The sequence below is a fragment of the Microcaecilia unicolor genome, chromosome 6 (genome assembly GCF_901765095.1).
Source record: "Microcaecilia unicolor chromosome 6, aMicUni1.1, whole genome shotgun sequence".
NCBI classification, from domain to species: domain Eukaryota; kingdom Metazoa; phylum Chordata; class Amphibia; order Gymnophiona; family Siphonopidae; genus Microcaecilia; species Microcaecilia unicolor.
The window spans coordinates 71,886,179-71,910,947 of NC_044036.1; the positions used below are offsets into that span (position 1 = coordinate 71,886,179).

At 42.1% G+C, this 24,769-nt stretch overlaps 2 protein-coding genes across 2 annotated transcripts in view; both read left to right on the top strand.

The window, feature by feature from the left end:
• EPHX4 (epoxide hydrolase 4) overlaps nucleotides 1-12,598 on the top strand; it is a 62,613-nt gene extending 50,015 nt beyond the window's left edge. The window contains exon 7 of the mRNA XM_030206724.1: nucleotides 11,831-12,598. Within this exon, the coding sequence (XP_030062584.1) occupies nucleotides 11,831-12,065 (235 nt within the window). The 3' untranslated portion in view covers nucleotides 12,066-12,598. The remainder of the gene's footprint in view (nucleotides 1-11,830) is intronic.
• A 5,895-nt stretch (nucleotides 12,599-18,493) lies between these two features.
• KIAA1107 (KIAA1107 ortholog) overlaps nucleotides 18,494-24,769 on the top strand; it is a 195,734-nt gene continuing 189,458 nt past the window's right edge. The window contains 2 exon segments of the mRNA XM_030205681.1: nucleotides 18,494-18,907; nucleotides 23,532-23,714. Of these exon segments, the coding sequence (XP_030061541.1) occupies nucleotides 18,783-18,907; nucleotides 23,532-23,714 (308 nt within the window). The 5' untranslated portion in view covers nucleotides 18,494-18,782.

The window sequence follows — 24,769 nt, forward strand, 5'->3', positions numbered from 1 at the left end:
ATTTTATGTTAACTTTAAGTTCATGTTATATTAATGAATTTACCTTTCTGGAATACAGCCATCCAAAGCAATTTAGAAAAGGGACTGCCTCCTTGCTTCATCCTGAGTCTAGCAGGCCACCAACACATTTACACTTCAGACTGAAGCAGGCAGAGGAGCACACACAGGTAGGAAGTACTACAGGGTACAGGGATGTAGGGGAGGAAATTGCACTGGGATATTTAGAAGATGGAGGGTGGTGGCACAGAATGATATGCTCTGGGCTATGCACCATCCTGCCAGCCAAACTCTTGTGGTAATCTGATCTCATGGGTCTTCCTTTTAAAAATCTGATGTTCTGCAGTAAGCGCAGTAGTTAATTATTATTTCAAGCATATTATTATAAGCCTTTCTGTAAACTATGTACTTACACAATAGAATATTACTTGTTTCTCATTGACAAGTCAACCAGGTCCAAGACGTTTAAATTAGATGTTTTATTTCAGGAGTCACAAAAGCTTTTCACAAAAACAAATGGCATACACATCTGAGCTGACACATACTGAAGATATTTAAGGATTATAGTATTTTATTGCATAAAAAAAGCAACGATGTATATGGCTAAAATAAAACAAATTGTCCTAATCATTTTAGCTGACTTTTTCATAGGATACCATTGAGCTACAATAATGACTCATGTACTTACCACACAAGCCTAGACTTAGTTTGCAACAGATAAACAAGTATGCCAAAATGTAGATTCTAGTCTGAAATGTAGGTTTTTGAGCACTATTGTGAGTCAGGAGACCTCCCAGGAAATGAGCTCCTGCTGCTGCTGCTGACCCTCCTCCCTGGGAACTCTGCTCGCTGGGCAGATCTCTCTTATCTGCACCCTTCTCCTCCACCGCTAACTCCAGACTCCGTTCCTTCTATCTTGCTGCACCGTATGCCTGGAATAAACTTCCTGAGCCGGTACACCAAGCCTCATCTCTGGCCATCTTCAAATCTAGGCTAAAAACCCACCTCTTCGATGCTGCTTTTAACTCCTAAACCTTCAACTGTCCCCTATCCCTGATATGTCCTGTCTGTCCTAACCCTTATCCCTTTCTTGTCCTGTCTGTTATAATAAGATTGTAAGCTCTATTGAGCAGGGACTGTCTCTCCATGTTCAAGTGTGAAGCACTGTGTACTTCCAGTAGCGCTATAGAAATAAGTAGTAGTAGATTTCACCTCCCTTTTTGCTTCCCTATATACGTATACATAGTAACATAGTAGATGACGGCAGAAAAAGACCTGCACGGTCCATCCAGTCTGCCCAACAAGATAAACTCATATGTGCTAGTTTTTTGTGTATACCTTACCTTGATTTGTACCTGTCTTTTTCAGGGCACAGACCGTATAAGTCCGCCCAGTACTATCCCCGCCTCCCAACCACCAGCCCCGCCTCCCACCACTGGCTCTGGCACAGACCGTATAAGTCTACCCAGCACTATCCCCGCCTCCCAACCACCAGCCCTGGCACAGACCGTATAAGTCTGCCCAGCACTAGCCCCGCCTCCCAACCGTCTCTGCCACCCATTCAAGGCTAAGCTCCTGAGGATCCCTTCCTTCTGAACAGGATTCCTTTATGTTTATCCCACGCATGTTTGAATTCCATTACCGTTTTCCTCTCCACCACCTCCCGTGGGAGGGCATTCCAAGCATCCACCACCCTCTCCGTGAAAAAATACTTCCTGACATTTTTCTTAAGTCTGCCCCCCTTCAATCTCATTTCATGCCCTCTCGTTCTACCGCCTTCCTATATCCAGCTGAAGTTGGGTAAAAACTTAAACATCAGTAAGTTTACTCCTTCTGCCTCTTGGAAGCTTTCAAGTTTTCCAGTAACTGACCACTGCTGCCAGGCAGACAGCAATAAAGATGGTTGTATATAGTGGCCAGCCAAACAACAGGCCCTGATCTGGACCTGACTCAATTCAGCTGGCCAGGTCTAGGAATGCTAAAGAGGCAGCATCCCCAGCCCTAGGGATAGAAGGATACATAGCAGCACTATGCAGGCTGCAGTAGGGTGAGCTTGTGCAGGGCGCTGTGGTCTGTAGTATTAGTCCTCTGCCAGTCTGTCTTTGTGGTACCAGAAAGAGCAGTTTTTGTTATTATCTGGTCGATATTCAGACAGCAGCTGTCAGCATTTATTATTTTTTTTTTATGTTGACCGTTGCTGGCTAAATTAGCCCTGGATATTTAATGTGTAGGCACCGGCATTGAATATCTGTCTTTCACTAGACATGTGATGGCTGCCAGCTTTTATGTGGCTCTTTTGGCCAATAACCCCTGCTGGAATGAGACCTGTGAATGAAGGCTTATTGTACCCAAAAGAAGACCAACATTGGACTGCATATAGACAGGATGACAATTGTAAAAGCCACCATGTTTGTTTCTGAAGGGCTGGGTTGTAATTTCTGGTCTATAATTTCAAATTACTATTAGTATAAAGGACAAAATTTTCAATGACTACTAGGCTCTGGTGTGTTCAACAAATTTCAGGAAATACTTAGAAAATTTACAGCCCTTTGAAAACATTCTGCATTTTCTTGTCAGTGCATCAGACTCACATAATTTGTATGAACAGTTATTTTTCCACTTATCAACACACCGTACTCCACACCTTTTAGGGGCAAAATACTTTACTGGTGACAAAACATGTGCCCTAAAAAAAAAAACTGAAATGGAAGAAATGGAAAAGTAACCACCCCCTACGCCAGCAATTACAGCTGTGAGTCTGTTGTAATAGGTCTCCACTAACTTTACGCACCTCAAGTTGTCAGTATCAGGCCTTGAATATCAGATTTGACTGCTGTGGCACTGTCCAGTTAGTGCCAGGGTGATCCATGGGTGGAGCCGGCACTTAACTGGTTAAATAAGTGCATAAAATTAGGACAGTAAAAAGACCACCCTCACAAACCAGACCCTGGTCTCAGTATCAGCTAGTGCTTTCTAAAAATAAATCCATGCCTTCTACAGTTCTGGGCAGAGTCACACTACAGATTGTCAATTAGATTAAGGTTAGGGCTCGGACCACTCAGGGTCATTTGTCTTTTTTATTTCCTTAGTCATTCCACTGTAGCTTTGGCTTTAGCTTTCCTGGGAAGCTGGCTAACTGAGAACTGTATAACTGACCCACATGTTCTCCCAGTGGAGGGCTCGTTTCAAGAGTGCTTGCTAAAGTGGTACAAGAAGAGTACCCCTTCAGAGTAATTAAATTATAGCCCATGAGAGAAGATTTGCCTTCTGAGTGCTTAATTTGCATATCCTGTGAAGCGGTATTCTCCAGACGGAGTGCAAGGAGGGTAGGGTAACAGAGCTGTGACCTGTTACATATTACCAGGGAGGGCTTTGGGGGGGAGGGGGGGTGATATATGCCTTATGATGATTCACCCTGAGTTCAAGAGGAGCCGTGCAGATTGATTTTGAAAGAGAACTCAAGTACTTGAGAGAGAATTTTCTATGGATTCTTTTCTTGTGGAAGAGTTCAGGCTCCCTACCACCACCTTTTGAGAAGGAGAGAATGCTATATGGTCACCTCCAGTTAAAAGAGAAGAGGAGCCTATTGGATCCTTCATCCCATTTTCCTAGATGAGGGGCAGTGTTGGCAGGAGAAACTCAAGATGTCACTTCCTGTTAAAACGGGTGTGAATCATTCATTTACTCTTATAAAAAATATTAGGACTGGGGGCAAGCAATGAAGCTACTAAGTAGTAACATAGTAGATGACGGCAGATAAAGACTTCTATGGTCTATTCAGTCTGCCTAACAAGATAAACTCATTATACATGGCATGTGATACTTCATACATATGTCTAAACTTTATTTGTCCTTGCCATTTTCAGGGCACAGACTGTAGAAGTCTGCCCAGCACTGGCTTTGCTCCCCAAATACCAGTGTTGCCACCCAATCTCCGCTAAGCTTCTGTGGATCTATTCCTTCTAAACAGGATTCCTTTGTATTTAGCCCACGCATTTTTTAAATTCCGTTACTATTTTCATCTCTACCACCTCCCGCGTGAGGGCATTCCAAGTATCTACCACCCTCTCCTTGAAAAAAAATACTTCCTGACATTATTCCTGAGTCTGCCCCCTTTCAACCTCAATTTATGTCCTCTAATGTCATGTTGTTTCATCACTTTCTAATCCTCAAACACCATCACCCCAAGGTCCGTCTCCTGAGTCGAGCTTACCAGTCTGTCCCGTCCTATCTGGTATCTCTCTTTTGGGTTTCTGTACCCCAAAATAAATTTAAAACAAACTGGAGAGAATACTTCTTCATTCAACGTGTAATTAAACTTTGGAATTTGTTGCCAGGGAATGTGATTAAAGCAGTTAGCTTAGCAAGGTTTATAAAAGGTCTGAATAATTTCCTAAAATAAAAGTCCATAAGCCATTAGATGGACTTGGGGAAAATCCACTGCTTATTTCTAGGTTAAGCAGCATAAAATCTGTTTTTCTGTTTTGGGATCATGCCAAGTACTTGTGACTGGATTGGCTACTGTTGGAAACAGGATACTAGACTTGATGGACCTTTGGTATGTCCCAGTATGGCAGCGCTTATGTTCTTACATTCCCTGAAGAGGCCACTAGACCATCATGACTTTTAAAAGGTAGGCTTGGGGTGGGCTTACGGAGGGTGGAACTGATGGGCAGCCCGGAGAGGTAACGGTCTTTCTGTTGGGAGTGGAGGCTGGCTTGGGGGGGATGAGCTTGCAGCAGGGGACGGGGCCACAGTTTTGTTTTCGATTCTGGGTCCAGCCGAAATTGAGTGGCAGATTTTGGCCGCAAATTCATTTTATGTTGGCCTCTATCTGTCTGTACTCCAAGGGATATTGAAGGACTTTGCAAATTTTTTGTGCCCATCCACTTATGTGTCTTTCCACAGCTTTGTCCCTGAGTTCTTTTACCAGCATCTTGGTTCTCATGGTTGGGTTTTGCTTTGAAGTGCACTGTTTAGTAAGGAAGTCAGCTGAAACACTGGAATTTATCCTGCTATCATGTGAATCAGTGCAGTTTAACACAGGTAGTGCCAATTTATATGGGTGTGCTTCGGAAGTTGATTGGTTATACTGGAGCTTAAAATATTTATGATTATACAAGGGTTGTGGATATTTATCCAGCCAAACTTTCTGTACTATTTTGGGTTCTGCTGGGTACTTGTGACCTGGACTAGCCACTATTGGAGTCAGGATGCTGAGCCCAATGGCGCTTGGTCTCACTCAGCATGACTGATATTTTTCTACTTCATTTTCTAAGGATTTGTGGAGTATATTTTTCACAACTGTTATGGGGTAAGGAAGTATGGATAAATGGAGCAAACACTGTTGCAATGTATTTTACTTCCAAACTATAAAGCAACAAAAAAAGCGAATATTTTGATAGGGGGTGTAGACTTTATAAAGCTACTGATCATATAGGGGCCCTTTTACAAAGCATCGGTAAGCCCAACACGGGCTTACCGCACACTAAATCGGAACAACCGCTGGCCCTATGTGGCTGCCGACGGTAGTTCCGGTTGGAATATGCACCATTTCCAGCATGCTGTAAAAAAAAATTTTCTCTAGCGTGGCGCTAGCCCCGCAATAATCGGGCATCAATGCACGCTGCCTGGTTACCGCAGAGTTAACGTGGGAGCCTTTACCGCCACCTCGGTGAATTTCGGTGAGTTATCTCACCGCATGGCCATTTTTTTTGGGGGGGGGGGGGGGGGGGCTTACCCGCTGTGGTAAAAAGGGCCCTGGCGCTTGGAAAAAAATGGCTGCCACAGGGCCCTTTTTTCAGCAGCTTAGTAAAAGTACCCCATAGTTGTTCTGTAACTCTTCTCGGAGGATGATTCTATGCAAGAGTTAAGGTTTTTGATATGTAAAATTATGAAATCTCATTGTGTAATGTTTTATAGAATTATGTGACTTCAATAAAAAGACAGTAATAAAGAATCATGGATTTGATATAACACCTGTGTGCTAGAACCAAAGCAGTTTTATATTTATTATGTACAGGCACTTTCTCTGTCCCTAGTGAGCTCACAGTCTAAGTTCTTGTACCTGGGGCAATGGAGGGTTAAGGGACTTGCCCAGGGTCACAAGGAGCCGCAGTGGGAATTGAACCCAGTTTCCAAAATATATACGAATCAGTGGAATCACAATGGCAAAACCAACATATATAATTCCACTCAAAGAATGAACCTAAATGCCAAAAAATGTATATTTAGAATTAAATCATTGATTTGCAAGGAAAAGCCTCAGAACCCAGTCTGGCATTATCTATCCTCACGGACAACATGGGAATAAACCTCACTGATTTTATATTTAAAATCCAATTGTGAAAATCAATTCAATATGAAGAAAAATATAAATATCTCTCAATACACACCAGCTCACATAAGCTTCTAATCACAATAAATCTTCAAATCAGTTAAGTTCAATCACAACTTATCTTTAAATGATTCAAACAAAACAAATGTCCAGGAAGCTAAGTCCAAAAGTTCCACTGACGGTGGCCAGCATTTTGCTTAAAAGCTGCTCCAGGATATTCGAGACCAATAATCTAAAAGATTTAAAAAAATGCTCTACAAGGAATTTGTAAAACTCTTAAAAACATTAAAGTTCATAAAACTTTCTTCATCTTGGCGTCTGATCTGCTGCTTATAAACTTTCTCAAACAATGTCTGCCAACAGGCATTACTGATGGGTGACATCACTGACGTCATATAAACACAGTATAACTAGCAAAATGGAAACAGAAGATCTTAATAGAAATGTTGCCGCTCAATTTTAGCATTCAAACCTTCAAGTTCAACTGATTGCGATCTGAAAATCCACTCTTGTTCCCATTTTAACACCAATCCCTTTCAATCTCCTCCTCAGTCAAGCACGGATATGGGATCAGTGACACAGCATTTCAACTCCATGAACAGATGCTTGCTGTCTACACAATGCTGAACTTATTGGTTCTTCCAAACATCCCTGAGTGACAGAGCTCCTATTCATTCATCCTCACACTAAATTGATGTACATCTGCCTTTTATAAATCTTCAAACGGGCAGATAAATCACATACTCCATAGAACATGAAATCACATGCTGCAATTTAAACCATTTGCATGTTGCGGGATGCTCAAAAAAACTGTCGAACTCAAGTGTTATTTCACAGCTTTTCCAGGAATTACATTTTTATGTTTTCCCACCTTCAAATGTTGTTCCCTGCTACGGTCAGCAACACTCAAGTTTCTTTTTAAATTACGATCCCTTAAGTAGGCAACTCTCAAATCCTTATTTTGAAAGGGTTTCTGTAAAGACAGGACTGACCAGCGTTTTAAAATTTTTACAAATGTTTCAATCCCTGGGCCATATTTAAAAACTACAGTGAGAGTCCAATCTTCATGTTGAGAAGGTTATTGACCAACCAATAATTCACAATTCAGATATTTAGCTCTTGTATGGGCTGATTTTAATATCATCATAGGATATCCCCAAGAAACAAGATGCTCCTGCAAATATTGATTCTTATATTCTTCTACCTCTGAACAAATTCTCAAAAACTGAAAACAGGGAGGCTTCTCTTTAAGGCAGGTGGATGACAACTATTGAAAAGTAAGTATTTCTATTAGTTGATTTCTTAAATATTGTAGTTTTAAACATACCCTCTTCTTTATATATTAACACATCAAGAAAAGAGATGGTAGTAGAGTCACACGTCACCACAGATTTTATAGCAGGATGTCTTGTGTTGAGCCATTTAAAAAAAAACTGTCCAATAATAGCCTTGAACCCAAACTTAAGATGGAAAACTGTCCAATAATTGCTTTTAATCCGACCATAAGACAAGAAATATAATCTATAAATCGCACCCAAAGCTTCACACAGTGACTAAACAGGCTGTTCTTAATCCAAGGGTCCTTTTACTAAGGTGCGCAGAAAAATGGCTCACGGTAGTGTAGGCATGGGTTTTGGGTGCGTGCCAATCCATTTTTCAGCATGCCTGTAAAATAGGCCTTTTTTAAAATTTTTGACGAAAATGGACTTGCAGTAAAATGAAAATTGCTGTGCATCCATTTTTGGTCTGAGACCTTACCGCCAGCCATTGACCTAGCGGTAAAGTCTCATGTGGTAACCAGGCGGTAATGACCTACGCATGCCAAATGCCACTTGGCGCGCATAGCTGACGTGCATCAGAAAATAAAAAATATTTTTCGGCGCACCTCAATTTTGGTACGCGTAGACACTTATGTGGCTTGGTAAAAGGGCCCCCTCACTGTTCTTCAAAAAAATCAAAGAGATTTCCAACTGACCCAGTTTCCCAGGTTCTCAGCCCACTGCGCTAACCATTAGGGTACTTCTCTACTCCTCATATAAGTTTAGGATACAACTGCTGAGTCCCAGTTCTCATGCAGTGATTCCTGCAGCCTTGGGCAGATTTATTCATGCTCACTACAAAGAAAAAAAATTACTCACTGGTTTGAAGATTTCCATTTGATTCTGTTCATTTCTCAAAGTTTAATGTTCTTCTCAAACCCTGGTCCTTGAGAACTAATTATTGTGGAAACTTTTATCACTGATCTGTTGACTGTCCATTGCGGATAACCTGAGAGCTAAGCCAATTGGTTGAGCCTGACATTTCCAATCACATGTCCTTGTTAAAAGAAATAGGGCCTGATATTCAAAGCAATGTGAGCGGGCAGGAGAGGCTCTTGCCTGCTTAAATCACTCTCATGGGCTGGTTGTCAATATTCAGCAGCACTTAACCAGGCAGCGCCACTGAATATTGGTAGTAACCGACCATCGTGAAAGCGGACAGGAGAGGGGCATTACATGGGGCTGAATCTGGGAAGAGCCTGGAGTTAGGCAGGTGCCAATGGTAGTGTTACCATATTTGCTCCCCCCCAAAAACAGGACACATGCCCCACCACACCCACCCCGCACTGTCACATATTGCCCCGCCCCTTTCACACATACCCCACCCGCCCCCTGTCACACCCCCTAAGGGTGTCCTATCCTTCCCTCCCCTTACCGTACTGTACTGCCCTGGTGGTCTAGTTACCTCTTTGGCTGCAGACTGTCTTGCTGCCTCCCGTACCGGCGCTGATTCCTAATGGCTGCTGAGAGTGACCTTGCAATATTTCTGCGGAAGTCTCGCGAGGCTGCTGCTTGAATTCTCTGTGGCCATTTTGAATCGGCACCGGGACCGGAGGGATAGGGCAGGCTGGCAAAACCCGCCCTTTTACCCTGCCGTGTCCTCAAAAAGAGGACATGTCTGGGTAAAACTGGACATATGGTAACCCTAGCCAATGGTATTCAGGGCCAGGGCCTGCATATCTAACTGGGCATGTAGGACCGCATAAACAGCAGTCCTAACTTTGCCCGGTTAGCTATGCAGGTGCCAGCACGGAATATCTGCTGGCTCCCACATAACATCTGGGTACTGGCCTGCAGATGGAGATAACTTCCCCTCCTTCCCGGGTACTGGCCTGCAGATAGAGAACTTCCCCTCTTGCTCCAATCCCCTCCTCCTCCTCCCTTAAGTTATAGTAGGCTCCTCTTAAGCTTACCTTAATTGGCCTGGTGGTCTAATGGTTGACAGGGGCAGGAGTGAACCCCATATGCTCCTGCGCTCGCAGCTCCTGATTGAAAATGGTCACTGCAACCTCTAGCAGTAGTTTTGCTGCACTCCTTCTAGTGGTCACCTTGAGTGAGGTTCATTCCTTTCCCTGTCAACCACTAGACTACCAGGCCAATTAAGGTAGACCGAGGGGGGCTGCTGCAACCTGGGGGGGGGGGGGGGGGGGGGGTGAAAGGAGCAGAAAGGGAGAAGTGTAAGCTTCCCTTATTCAGGTCCCAGCCTGTATTCAGCCAGGACCTGCATAACCTCAGAAAAACTATCCCCACATCTACACAAGACACGGAAGATGAAACACAAAACCACGTGCTATACCTAGCAGAACACTCACACGGACCCTAAACTATAAAAATGGCGAAGGGAATGACTATTACATTTCCAAAGTTCCAAAGACTATCAAATTTCACATTAAATATGATCTTACATAAACAATTATGCTCAACCATGTCTAGCTAGTTAATAAGATGTAATGTAATATTGTTTACTGTATACTGAACAGTTCCAGTGTAAGTTATTACTAATTAATGTTAGCTGATAATTTGATAATTAATGTAAACCACTTAGAACTTGTCAGTAAAGTGGGTTATAAAATGCCAAATTAAATTAAATAAGTGTCTCATGCAGATACCAACTGAATATCAGCCAGAACTTACATAGGAGCTAGTAGTTCTCTGTCCAATATGAGCCAGATATTCAATGCTGGTGCCTGGACATGGCCTGGCATTGAATATCCAAGGCTAATCTTGCCAGCAATGGTCAGCATTTAAAAAGAAACACTAGCTGCTACCAGCTGAATATTGACTGGAGAATGACTAAAAATTGTTCTTTCTGGTGCTTAATGGCACCATGAAGACAGACTGGCAGATGACTATTACTACTACTACAGTAAAGGATGAGTTTGGTGGGAGGGGGAGTTAAGAAAAAAAAAAAAGATGGGAAGAAGGGATTACAAAGAAGGGCAATAGCATTTGTTAAATGAAAAGCTCTGTAGCCACATCTCAGTTAATAGGTGTACTAGATTGCAATTCCCAAGGGTGGTAGATTTGTTAAATGGAAAGTACTGTAGCTCAGCTGGTAGGTGCTCTGCATTGCAATGCCTAAGGTGGTTCAGCTGGTAGAGCCACCATATTCTTTTTTTAAACCATGCTGAGCTAACTGCTTTTACCACATTCTTTTGCAACAAATTCCAGAGTTTAATTATATATTGAGTGACTCTGAAGTAAATTACATCGTATGTAAGGAGCATGGAGCAGTGGCTGAGTTGGGAATAGGGGAATAATTTATCTGTTTTCAGGTGTGCTGCCTCATCATAGTTATACACTGGAAAGCGCTGTGTGGCCAGTCTACTAAGAATGCTGGGCTCCTGCTACATCCCAATGGCTTGATTTTGTGTATTTTTCACTTGGACATTTTTTTTTAAATGGACCAAAAAGATAAACGCACCGAGCACAAAAGCATCTAGCAAATAGCCATTTAAAAAAAAGTTGTTTTTCTGTTTTGAAAATGGCTATATTTCCCACTTTAATTTTGGACGTTTTTAGCAAAACATCCAAAACTGGACTTGCATGTAATATCGAAAATGCACCACTATATGTTCCATCTTTGCTTATACCCTAGGCTGTCCATTAAAATGTTTATTTGTATATTGTGTTCACAGTGTAATGTAGTATACTATGCCAAACTTGTACTGTTATTTGAATATTTTTACTGCTGCAATTGTCTGTTGCTTATGTTTGACTTATTCGTGCTGTACACCGCCTTGAGTGAATTTCTTCAAAAAGGCGGTAAATAAATCCTAATAAATAAAATATTGCAGTGCCCCTTTCCCCTCAATATACTATATTTTTTTGTTACATTTGTACCCCGCGCTTTCCCACTCATGGCAGGCTCAATGCGGCTTACATATACAGGTATTTATTTGTACCTGGGGCAATGGAGGGTTAAGTGACTTGCCCAGAGTCACAAGGAGCTGCCTGTGCCTGAAGTGGGAATTGAACTCAGTTCCTCAGGACCAGAGTCCACCACCCTAACCACTAGGCCACTCCTCCACAAATTTGTTGTCATGCAATAAACATTTTAATTTTAAAGAATAAAGGATTAGTTCCAGGTTTAAAGAATGTTTTCTGTTAGTCATATTTAAAATAAAGAGAGGATGGGCACCCAAAGGCTTAACTTCATCTGCTTTATGTTTTGAAGCTGTCTGCCACTGAAACGCCACGAGGTGACAACACCCACACTGCTGTTATGGGGAGAAAAGGATGCATTCATGGAAGTGGAGATGGCTGAAATCACAAGGGTCTACGTTAAAAGCTATTTCAGACTAACAGTTTTGTCAACAGCCAGTCACTGGCTTCAACAGGATCAGCCTGATATAGTGAACAAATTAATATGGACATTTCTAAAAGAGGAAGGGCAAAGAAAGAGAGAGTGACCTGATCTGCACACACAGGCTCTTACTCAGTTAAATACTGGGGTTTGTAAATGTGCCCTCTATGAATGTCACAAAGTAATTACAGACTGAAAACAGTGTGAAACCAATGTTTAGTGTCAGCGTCAGTGTTACTTATATTTTGCACATAAAGGTACCTGCCTTAATATATATAATTTTATATATAGAACAGGAAAGTCATGAAAAGCCTTTTTATTAGTTTTTTTTACATCCCAATGTGTGGTGCCTTGTAAAGCTTACAATGTAATTTACACAGGTGTGCCATGTGAAGAGGTTTTGTAGTCATGTGTACTGAATTTCCCATTTTGTCAGAGGAGTTTCTAGCTATTTTTTGTACTGTTAGTGGGGAAGGGGGGAAGTGTGTTGCTAACTCTTTTTGGTTACTGTATGGTCAAAGTCCAAAGTAAAGGTGTTTTGTCACCTCTTGAGTACAGTACTGTCAGTTACAAAATGCATCAGTGCACTGCAAAATTCAAATGCAAAAATATTGTAAAGAAATTGGTTAAATGTTACTAGTATGATTAGCACAATATATTGGATAAGTCTTCTCAGTGTATTAAAGCTTGCTATATCATTTTTTTAAAAAGCCACAATATGGTTGTACTTTGCTGTTTTGTCTTACAGTTAGTTAGTTACCTTTTCTCCAGGAGTTTAGATACTGGGTGCCAATGGACTGGTAAACATTAGTTATGTTTGCCCAGTTTCACTTCCTTCAAATTGACCATTCTGTGTTTTGTTTGGGGTTTAGATTGGTACAAAATTGCTTGGAAATCAAAGGTGATGATTGAAAGGGTGCCTAAGCTCTTTACTTACTTAGAATATGTCCTTGGTGTTCACTCCCAGTTCTCTAGGGCTGCAGATGAATAGGCATCTCAATCCTCCAGTACCTACTTCACTCTATAAATAAAATTATGTTTTTTTATTGAAACTTTCAATCTTACAATAGAAAATATTTTTATTAAAAATATAGTCCAACTTCTATCCTTACCATACCACCTCATTCTCACATTTATCTTCACTTTCTCTGGCATTTTTCCAGACAATAAGGCAAGGCTTTCTCTGGGGGGGGGGGGGGGGGGGGGGGGGGGGAGGGGAGAGTAGGGGGAGGGTAGAGAGACAGACTTCCTCTTACTCATGGCCAGTGCGTTTTGTCTAGCAAAAAAGGTGCCAGTACTCAAATGCTAGGTCACCCTTCAGGGGTGGGGTGATCACTGTGCGACCCACCCCACAATAGCCAGGCCTCCTGTAACCAGTCACAGAATCTATAACAAGGCAGAATTGGTGTGTAGAGCCTGAGCTCTTTCATTAAAATTTTGGGTCCATAGGTCAATTTTAGCAGACAATGGAAAAGGTGCCGGTACTCAGTACCCCCAAGTACCCCCTCAAAAAATGCCCTGCTCATGGCTACCACTCTCCAAACTAAAAATCCCATTTCATGATGATGTTCCTGAGACTTAACTCTTTGGAGCTTAATATCATGACCCCTTGTTATACCTGTATAGTATATACTGGACCCACTTTCTCAAAAATAAAACATCTCAGTTCATTTTTAAGGTTTAAGAATCAAAGAATACCTAACAACATACAGCTGAACAACAATGCTAGACAAACACATCAAGCAGCACACAGCTATGGAATGCACTACCCAAAATCTTAAGATCAATTTAGAACCATCTACATTTCAGGAAATTACTGACGACCACCCTGTTCAAGAAGGCTTACCTTCTAGACTCAACCTAAATTACTTCTTTGTTACAGCAAAATTCATGGACTTTATCATCTTTAATTATCTTTTATTATCTTTGTTGTCTTATACGTTGCATATTCGATTACTATCTTATTACATTGTTAAATTGTATTTTACTAACTGTAGCCTGCGCTACGGTATTGTGTAAGCCACATTGAGCCTACAACTAGTGGGAAAATGTGGGGTATAAATGTGTTAAATAAATGATAACAAGCAAGCATAATTGAACAAAAAGCATCTCAGTTAATTTTTATTATAGTTGAACATTGTTATCTTGCTTGTACTGTATCTTAAAATGAAAAAAAAAATAAAACAATTTGTTGAAAAAAATCTCTGCACTAAGGGGAAACATCGTTACACCATTGTTTGAGGCATCAGTTGGCAAAGAAAAATTAAGGCTATTTGTTTAAAGATAAAACAAATGCTTTAGAATGGAATATATAACTGTCATATAGGACCTAATTCTATTTATGGCACCTAAAAAAAATTGGTGCTGATCTAAAACACGCTTAGGCATATTCTATAAGCTGCGCCTAAAGTTAGGCACGGTTTACAGAATACACTTAAGCCAGTCCACTCAACTAGAATTTAGGCGCAGCAAATTACGCCAATGAAAACCTGGTGTAAATGCCCACACCTAACTTTAGGCACAGAACGGGTTATTCTATAACAATGCGCATAAATTTTAGGAATGCTCACAACCCACCTGTGCTGCTCCCATAGCCACGCCCCTTTTTGGGATCCGCATGGTAGAATTTATGCGGATTTCTTTATAGAATACACTTAGTGAGTATTGTGTATAAATTCTAATTAGTGCCAATTAGTACCGATAATACCTAGTTAAAACCCAGTTATTGGCACTGATTGGCTTGCTAACAAATTGAGTTGTGCATGCAAATCAGAATAAGTGTAGATTTGCATATGCAACTCTAGTCGTACTATATAGAATCTGTGGGATATTGTTGAAACCTAATTTCACTTAAGATCATAAATTGGTTCAGTCTAGGAGATGATTTTTCAAATTGGTTTAAAATTCTTTATCGTTCACCAACCTCAAGAATCATGTTTAATAGTAACATTACCAACCCAATACAACTTAAAAGAAGCACGAGACAAGATTGTTCTCTCTCCTCAGTACTCTTTAATCTGACTTTGGAACCACTACTATTGGCAATTGGACAGCATTCCAATATTTTTATTTCCTCTTATTTGATATACTGCCAATCACTATATGGCAGCTAGGTGGTTAACAATAAAAGTTCACAATGAGCAATAGGTTAGAAATAGAGAGGGAGAAAAGAAGAAAGGAAAGAAAAAAAAGGTATTGAAGAATGAGTACCCTGCATCATAAGGGAAAGGCCTGACAGAAAAGCCAAAATTTTATAAGCTTCTTGAAGATGGGGTATGAGGATTTGGATTTAAGAAGAGAAGGTAAACTGTTCCAGAGTTCGGGCATGGCTAAGTGAAGGCCATTGCTCGAGTGATATCAAGCCTTATGGTAGAAGAGGAAGGGAGATGAAGAAAGGCCTGTTGGGAAGAGCATAAAAGCCATGGAGAAGAATATGGAATGAGTAAATTGGAAATGTGTTCTGGGCAGATGGAAGAAGACCTTTGGAAAGCAGGAGGAGTGGTTTGTAAGTGATCCAGTAGGAAACAGGTAACTTGTTTGAGTAATGGAGTAACTTGATCGAATTTGTGAGCATTGAATAAAAGTTTGATGGCAGTAGACTGAACAAGCTGCAAACGCTTTAATGAAGATAGAGGTAAGCCCGAAAACAATGTGTGACTGTAATCCAAGTGAGTGATTACAAGATAGGTGCGGATATTTGAAACTGGAAGACAGGGCTTAACTGAGCAGATCTGTTGTAAGACAAAAAAGGAAAACTGGAAGATTTTGTCAATGTAATTTTAAATATGAGTTTGTGGTCAAAGATGACTCCCAGAACACGTAGTTTATCAGTGTAGGTCATAGTATGACCTTGAAGAACGGGGGGTGGGGTTTAAGGGATTGCACAATAAGGTTTGGGGAAATGCATTTTTTCTGATTTAGAAACATTAAGAGAGGCTATGCTTACAGAACCAAGTTGCTGTCTGTGCCAGAGAGGAATTCTGGGGGGGAAGAGTCCATAGAGTCCGAGGTGTAGGAGTAGAGAATTTGGAGAATATGGGGATAGGCACTATAGTACTAAGATAAAAGTTGCTACATATGAAGACGATCGCCTTCTGTTCCTATCCCAGCCAGAATTATCCATCAAACGTTTGATAATTACAGTAAATAATTTCTCCACTTTCTCAGGGTACTAAATAAATGGGAAATGGGAAATCATGACAATCAGTATACTAGACAACATAATATTGGAGCACACAACTTTAAATGGTCCCCAATTCAATTAAAATATCTAGGAATATGGCTTAATAAAAATGTAGAACACACTGAGGGGCATAATTGAATGGGGTGCCCAAGTTTTCATGAGGGTGTCCTCGCAGGACGGCCCCGTAAAAGGGCGGGGCAACCCGTATTAGCGAAACAAGATGGGTGTCCATCTTTCGTTTCGATAATACGGTTGGGGACGCCCAAATCATGAAATTTAGGTTGACCTTAGAGATGATCGTCCTTAGGTCATTTTTGAGATGGTTGTCCCCGGTTTTCGGCGATAATGGAAACTGAGGACGCCCATCTCAAAAATGACCAAATCCAAGCCATTTGGTCGTGGGAGGAGGCAGCATTCGTAGTGCACTGGTCCCCCTGACATGCCAGGACACCAACCGGGCACCCTAGGGGGTACTGCAGTGGACCTCAGAAAAAGGTCCCAGGTGCATAGCTCCCTTACCTTGGTTGCTGAGCCCCCCAAACCCCACAACTGTACACCACTACCATAGCCCTTAGGAATGAAGGGGGGCACCTACATGTGGGTACAGTGGGTTTCTGGTGGGTTTTGGAGAGCTCACATTTACCACCACAAGTGTAACAGGTGGGAGGGATGGGCCTGGGTCTGCCTACCTGAAGTACACTGCACCCACTACAACTGCTCCAGGTACCTGCATACTGCTGCGATGGACCTGAGTATGGCATTTGAGGCTGGCAAAAAAGTATTTTAAAAGATTTTTTTCAGGGTGGGAGGGGGTTAGTGACTACTTGGGTAATAAGGGGAAGTGATCCCCGAATCCCTCCGGTGGTCATCTGGTCAGTTCGGGCACCTTTTTGAAGCTTGGTCATGAAAAAAAATGGACCAAGTCGGCCAAATGCTCGTCAGGGACGCCCTTCTTTTTTCGATTATCGGCCAAGGACGGCCATCTCAGCACGCCCCAGTCCCGCCTTCGCTACACTGCCGACACACCCCCGTGAACTTTGGTCGTCCCCGCGATGGAAGGCAGTTGAGGGCGCCCAAAATTGGCTTTCAATTATGCCGATTTGGGCGAACTTGCAAGAAGGACGCCCATCTCCCGATTTGAGTCGAAAGATGGGCGCCCTTCTCTTTCAAAAATTCACCTGACTATATCCATTAATAACAAAAAGATTTTTACATTTATTAATTATGTTACCACAAAATGGTCACCCTTCTACCCATGCTAGGCCTACTGCACCTTAGTAAAAGTGCCCCTTAATATACTATCTCATCAATGGGGTGTTATGATTTTTTTCTGTCAATTATAAACTGATTATGATTTAGTATTTATTCTCTTCTGCCAATGATATAATTATGTTTTATATTTTATGTTTTATATAATTCTCAGTTGTATTTTGTTTTGTTATAAAAATTGTTTTTTGCAGTAAATCCTTGGTTCAGGCAAAAATACTTATTTCTGACATCTGTTGTCTCCTCTTCCAGATACTGCCTGAAAAATTGATGTACATGGCAGTGGCGTAGCCACAGGTGGGCCAGGGCCCACCCACTTAGGGCTCAGGCCCACCCAACAGTAGCATACGTTTAGCAGTAGCTGGTGGGGATCCCAAGCTCCGCCAGCTGAAGACAGTAACGAAAATGCTATTCTCCACGATACCGGCACCTGCGCATGCCTGCTGCAGACTGCCAAGGTAGAAAGAAGCGTTTTCCCCGCCAACTGGGATATTTTCTTGGTGGTGGTGTGTGTGGGGAACAACACTTGGTGCCCACCCACTTCTTGCCTAGGCCCACCCAAAATCTGTTGTCTGGCTACGCCCATGGGTTAAAAGTGTTTCTTGACCCAGTCCTCCTTTGCACACCCAGCCAATGGCGTTTTCAGGATATCCACACGAATATGCATAAGATAGATGTATCTATCACATGCACGTTCCTTGTGGTCGGATATCCTAAAAACCTGACTGGCTGCTGTGTATGCCCAAAGAACTGGGCTGAGAACTACTGCGCTAGGGGTTATAGAATTTACCGATTCAATATTTACAGGGGCCCCGAACTTCCTTTGGTACTTTAAACTTCCACTTCAACAAAAGAATTGGCTCCTCCCCACTGTCCCCAGAAACCCTATGGTGCGGGCATGCGTTGCCAAAACTTTCTTGTTTACACGGAAGGTCCGAGGAGGCTCAGGCCGGTCCCCCAGGACGACTATTAACAAGCACAGGAGGCAGCGTCCAATCAAAATGCAGCGAGCGGCCGTGGGGAGTGAGGATTGGGAGGCCCGTTCCACTGAACGGTTTCAGAGCGGTGACGTCATGAAGCCGGCGTGTGCCTTGTTTTTGAGGAGGTGCCATGGTGTTGTTCACTTTCCTGGCCCTGTCCGGACCCGTGGACAATGTTAGAGAGGCTTCGCCGTTAATGGCTGTGGGAGGGGGCGTGTTTGGCTCCGGCAATTTTAGTTGGAAGCGACTACGGTTGTTTCGTTCAGATTGTGACCAGAGTATGTCAGAGAGGAGGAGAGCGATGGAGGTACGCTCGCTGCCCTCCTGGCCGTGCTTTCAGCAGCCTTGACTGGGACGCTTCTAGTGTGGAGGGAAGAAGGTATATTTCTGGAAGATGGCCACCTCGGATCAGAGGATGTTGAGCCAAGGAGTGCTACAGAGAGTCCAGGAGAAAGATGTTATAGAACGGCGGAGACTAAAGGAAATGTTAGCAAACCAGCTTAGCAGTGACCTGCTCAGGTATGGCTCCTACTAGCCAAGAAGGAGAGAGTCTGTCTGCTGTTCTCTAGACCTGCTGCTTTATCTTAACAAGCTAGCGTTTGACAAATTAGGGCCTAGAACGGAAACTAAGGTGTGGGCTGGGCCCAAACAGTGCCAGGTGCTTTGACTGCAGGTGTTTGGGGGGAAATAGGCAAAGACAAGATCTCCAGATTGCTACCGTAAATAAGATCCTGGTTTATCTGTTTTTGTTTGTTTTGATTGCACAGGTTAAATTGCAGGATTTGCTGATTTTTGCTTTGAATGGAGGAAATCTGAGGATCAGCTGGAGGAGTGGCCTAGTGGTTAGGGTGGTGACTTTGGTCCTGAGGAACTTGAGTTCGATTCCCTTTTCAGGCACAGGCAGCTCCTTGTGACTCTGGGCAAGTCACTTAACCCTCCATTGCCCCATGTAAGCCGCATTGAGCCTGCCATGAGTGGGAAAGTGCGGGGTACAAATGTAACAAAAATAAAATATGTACATAGATCAACCTTTTATTTTTTTGCCTTCTGCTGAACACTGCCGCCCTTTCTTCCTTTACAGGTGGAGGACCTCACTGTTGGGTTGATGGTCAAAGGCAAACGCGGGTGCTAGAGGCCATTAGCTCCAGACTAGCACTCGTGTTGGCCTTCGCCCTATGATGTTAGGGATTGTGCAGCATTGGAATGAATTGCGAGCTCTGTCCAGCATGCGAAACAGTTTCCCTGGTGGCCCAGTCGACCTAGTGCCCTCCTAAGCCCCCCCTACCTTTTGAAGCAGGAGGAGGGAGTCTTCCTATGACAGCCACCTTAAAAATGCCGGTGTCTCATCCAGTGTATCCTGGGATGCACCCGGCGGGGCTTCAATACCATATAACTGAGAAAATCCCTTATAGTACTGAACTCTGCTCAGTTCATCCCAGAATGCTGCCATTTTGAAGACAGCGCTCACAGGAGGAGGGAGTGCTACTCCCTTCTGCTTCAAAAAGTACAGGAAGGGGTTTGGGAGGGGCACTAGACCATTGGGCCACCAGGGAAACTGTCTTGGGGGGGGGGAGCTGGAGGTCCACTGGACCCCCCCAGTCCTTTGTGTCTAGGTGGGAGGGGATGGAGGTTCACTTTACCTCAAGCCCCTTGCGTGTGGGGGTGGGGTGGGGCCTGGAGGTCCACTAGTCCTCCAGCCCCTTGTGCTTGACAGGTCTTGGCTTTTTTTTTTTTTTTGACATCCTGGACCTGTCAGAAAACTTCTGTGGGAGGATTGGGCCTTTGGTTCATGCCCAGGCACAATCCTCCCACAGAAGTACCCTGATGATCAAAACTAATAGCACACATAAATTTGCATGCTATTTAGTTTGATCATTGGGACTTTATTTCCCTGTTCTGTTCTGGAGCTAATTTTAAAGTGCTGTTAGAACAGCACAGGGAATTTGATTATTTTCATCTGTAGGAGTGGATAAAAACTGGATCTGCAACCTAAGGTGGAGTAATTTAGAACCAGCAGATCTGTTTTTTAGCCACTTCTGCTTATTGCCTTATATGCACCAACCTCTTGAGCCAATCTTCCTTCTATAATACGTTACATGTTGGGTTGGGAGTGAGAGGGCCCTTAATGCTGGCCAGTGAAGAAGTTCTTCCTAGGAATCTTGACTGTACTGGGTGAATGGTGTTTTATTGTGATATAGCTTGTTGACTTCTATAATAATAATAGTGAAGGCATGAAGAAAAGGCATCTCACCACAATAAGAAAACAGTATAGGAAAAATGTAGCAAATGATGAACAGATATTTAAAAAGAGTAATTATGATAGTAATACTGATAACCTCAAATCATAGTTGATAAACACAATTTTCTATTAAAACTAAAATTTAAAATAAAACATGAAAAGTTCTGCACCCCAATGCAACATGGCTGGGAAACACTGTGCTGAAGATTTTTTTTTCCTTGTATGGTGCTTAGCCCCTTCCAGTGCATCCCAGAATGCAATGGGTAGGGGCTGGATGCCGCTATTTTGAGAAGGCGAGGGAGGAGGTGTTGCGTCTGTCTCCAACTGTAGATGTAAGGGGAGGGGGTCACTATACTACCATGGTGATTTTTGGTGGTTGGGGGGTCTACTGAACCACCAGAGATATTTTGCTGGGGAGGGGGCCGGAATGAGGTCAGGTCGGGTGTCTGTGAGCACCTATCATGGGGAGCAGTCTGCTTGGAATGCTCATTGTAATACTAATGAGCTTTTTGCAATGCATTTGCATAGAGTAGTCGGTAGCTGCTATGGGGAATGGTAAAAGGGACCCCTTTGTGCATTACATTCTAAATAACGTTTGTTTTAGACAGACTACAACTGGTCTAAAGCTTTGTGCATCGGGTCCTCAAACAGTAGAAGAGTAAATAACTGGTAAATTATATTGTCAAGGATCTGACTAATACTGCTTCCTTTTGTGAGGGGACTTGAGGATGAGCCGTCTTGGGACCATCTGGATGTGCCCAAACATTAACAGCTCTTATTCTTGTAAAAAGGAATTGTGAATCAAGGTTCTTAACTCAGGGCAGTAGAAGTGATTAGCGCTGGTGTTATATCACATAGAAGAATGCTTAAAAGGGCACTAGCATGGGGAAACAGCACTTGCACCTGAAAAGGCTGCAAATCACAGGAAAAGAGCTCATCCCGTACCCCACCCCTGTTCTCAAAGAACAGCACAGAAGTAGACTGTGCCCTTACTGCCAGCTCAGAGATGGCGATGAAGGTACTGCAAAGGTAATTGTGAAAGCAATTGGGGTACCTAGTGGCAAGAATTAACGGCACAGTGTTAACGCAAAGTGTGTAGAAACCAGTGAAAGAGTCACCTAAATCTTCTGTAATTCCAGTCAAGTGCAAAACACACACACACAAAAAAACCTAGTTTCTTAGCGGCCAAACATAGCAAGCTATCTAGGAATAGGAGCCCAGAACTAAGCAGTTGCATATGTGAGTGCTCCAGGCACATTCCATCCCCTTGACTTCTCAATGCTCCACACTAACAGCGTGCATATAATTTGCATGCTATTAGTGTTGAGCATTGTGAAGTTTTTTTTTTTTTTATGCTGCTCCTGTGGTATTTCCTGGCGGTGTTCTGAGAATCAGCCCTCTAGAATAGCTTGAGTTCAGTTATCACTTCAGAGGGACATTGGATGTTTCTCATGAGCTTGCTGTACTAGCAGTAGCATTGAGCCATTGGGAGAGCCTTGTCAACAGATTATCTGTTGTGATGGTGGACAAAATAAAAGCTCTTTATATTTTGAATCATGTTGTACTTTATTAAAACACCTGGTTGCCTGCGTTTGTTTTGTTAATTTACTGGAATTGAACAGTGTGAGGGCTCTGCCACCAGTTTATAATTGGAGGTATCATATTTGCAGGCTGTTTATGTATGTGCATGATTAGCTCACATTTAGAGCACTGTAGAGAATAGGAACTGCCTGCTGTTTCACACTTACTGACTTGTTAACTTATCTGTATTTAGCTATTTAATAAGCTGTTATTTTGTCAGTGCTGGAAATACATTAAATAGACAATTGATGCCTACTTATTGCCTTTTTCTTGGTTTCTTTTAACGCGGGAGGGTATCTGGAGGGGGTGAAGAGTAAGTGTGCCTGCTCTAATCAAGTAGCTCAGGCACATGAGTGTGTGCTAGCTGATTAATGCTTGAGTAGTGTGGGATCCCTTACTAATGGCCATGTGCTAATGGGAAATTACCACATGGCCATAAAAAAAAGAGCTGACCGCAGCCATTGTTCAAGCACGCTAGAAAGTGGCCGAAGTGTGCGGCAAACTCACACAGTAATTACAGCGCCGGCAACTTTCTAACGTGCCTTAGTAAGAGGACCCCTTAGTGCCCAGGTCATCCAGCTCCCAGGATTTTTGCTTCCCTGCTCATAGTTGTACATTAAGCTAGGATCCTTAATTTTACACACAAGTATGTTTTCTCCCCCATTCTTTGTGAGAGAGGCCTAATTTATCAAAAAAAGCACAATCGTTTAAGGAGCCAACCTTTTCCAGAAAGAAACAGTATTTTCATCTTTTAATCCTTTTTAATATACCACTCCCACTTCAGTCGGTGTTTGGATGACAAGTGCCTTGACAGAGGGAAGGTATGATCTTGAGACTTGGCTGGTTTTTAAAGATTAATGTATGCTATTTATTTACTCAGATTTTTGTTTTGTATAAAGGTTTTATTGTAACTCTTGTTGGTTTTTTTTTTTTCAAGGGATAAGATTCTCCTGTAATAAAACCTAAAGCTTGAGCTATGAAAATATTGTTTTACAAAGTATTGTATATCAAGCTGGCGTTCAGTGATGACATTCAAATGGTGTTTGAGGTACACATATTAATGACAAGCACAGCTGCCCTTGGTCAACTGCTGGAGATGAATAGAACAGAAATGACTACAAAATGAGTTTTCTTCACATATATTGCTACCATGATAGTAATTTTTAGTTGTTTCTGTATTTAAAAAAATGGAATGAGCATTGTTAAAATGGTTTAAATATTCTCTGCTTGTTTAAAATTGTAACGTTATTGCAGATATACTATGAAGCATATTGCTAATTTGTGAATACTGCAACATAATGTTGATTTGTCATTCTTTTGTAGGCTTCTAAAAGAGGAAACCCAAGCAGATGTCACTTTTTGTGTTGACCGCACATTGTTCAGAGCTCACAAGGCTGTGCTTCGAGCTAGGGTTCCAGTCTTCAGTTCACGTGCCTTAAATTTAAACAACGACGGACCTATTCATATAGACAACATCAAACCAACGCAATTTAAAACATTCCTGCAGTAAGTTTGTGATTTTTCTTTGTTTGCAGTACGTCTACATTTTAGGAAAATAATTGCACAAAACTGTATGTAACTGTGATCCATGTATCATAGCTGTTTCTGCAACTCCAAAACATTTTGACTTGTGCCCAGCAAGCCCATGAAACCTGGGCACCTAAAATTGATCACTGGGTCCTTAAAGACAGAAAAGATGAAAAATAAGAAGGAAGAAACCCAGAAAGCAAGAAATAGATCAAAATAAGAAAAAAAAAAAAAAGGAAAAAAATGGCATTAACATCAACAAAATGAGGAGGATTCCCAATACTCTTTAGTTCTCTAGACCTAACTTTGACCTATCCTAAGCTGATATTAAAGTGGTAATACTACTAAAAATACTGGCATCATTAAGGGAGTTAGTTATTAGGTGTATTTTTAAAACTCTTGGCCCCCTTTGTTAATCTGTCTTCCTGCTACTCGGGCCTCCAACTTGCTGTTCTCTGTTCATAAGACAATTTGCTAACAAGCCCCTAAGAAAGAGATGCTAAAGCTTTAAATTTTGTTCAGAGGTATTCTAATAAGCTGGCTGGGCTAGGAAAAGTGGTGAGGAGGGGTAGCATGGTTTCATTATATATATGTATATATATATATATATATATAATATATTAGAATACCTCTGAACAAAATTTATATAGTGGGGCCTAGTTCAGCTGGTTGTGGTTGCGTTTAAAAATGCTGGTTTTGTGCAGAATCTTAATTCTATTTCAGTTGAGACTGTCGTTAACATATAGTGCTAGTCTTCTACCAGTCGCTGAGAGATGATTTGTACCATTCTATCTAACTTTTAATTTAGTTCTACATATTCTAACTCTTGCACCTGATCTACTGTTTCTACCTGTTCTAGTTTGAAAGCTGCTCTATCTTCTTTTTAAATGTTGATGCCAGAAATCTGTTTCCACCATGGTTAAGATGGAGCCCATTTTTCTAGAAATGGCTCCTCTTTCTTCAAACATTGCTCAGTTTCTAAATATCTCCTCCCTGCATCTTAATCTTGTCCCCACGTTGAGATTCCAGAGCCC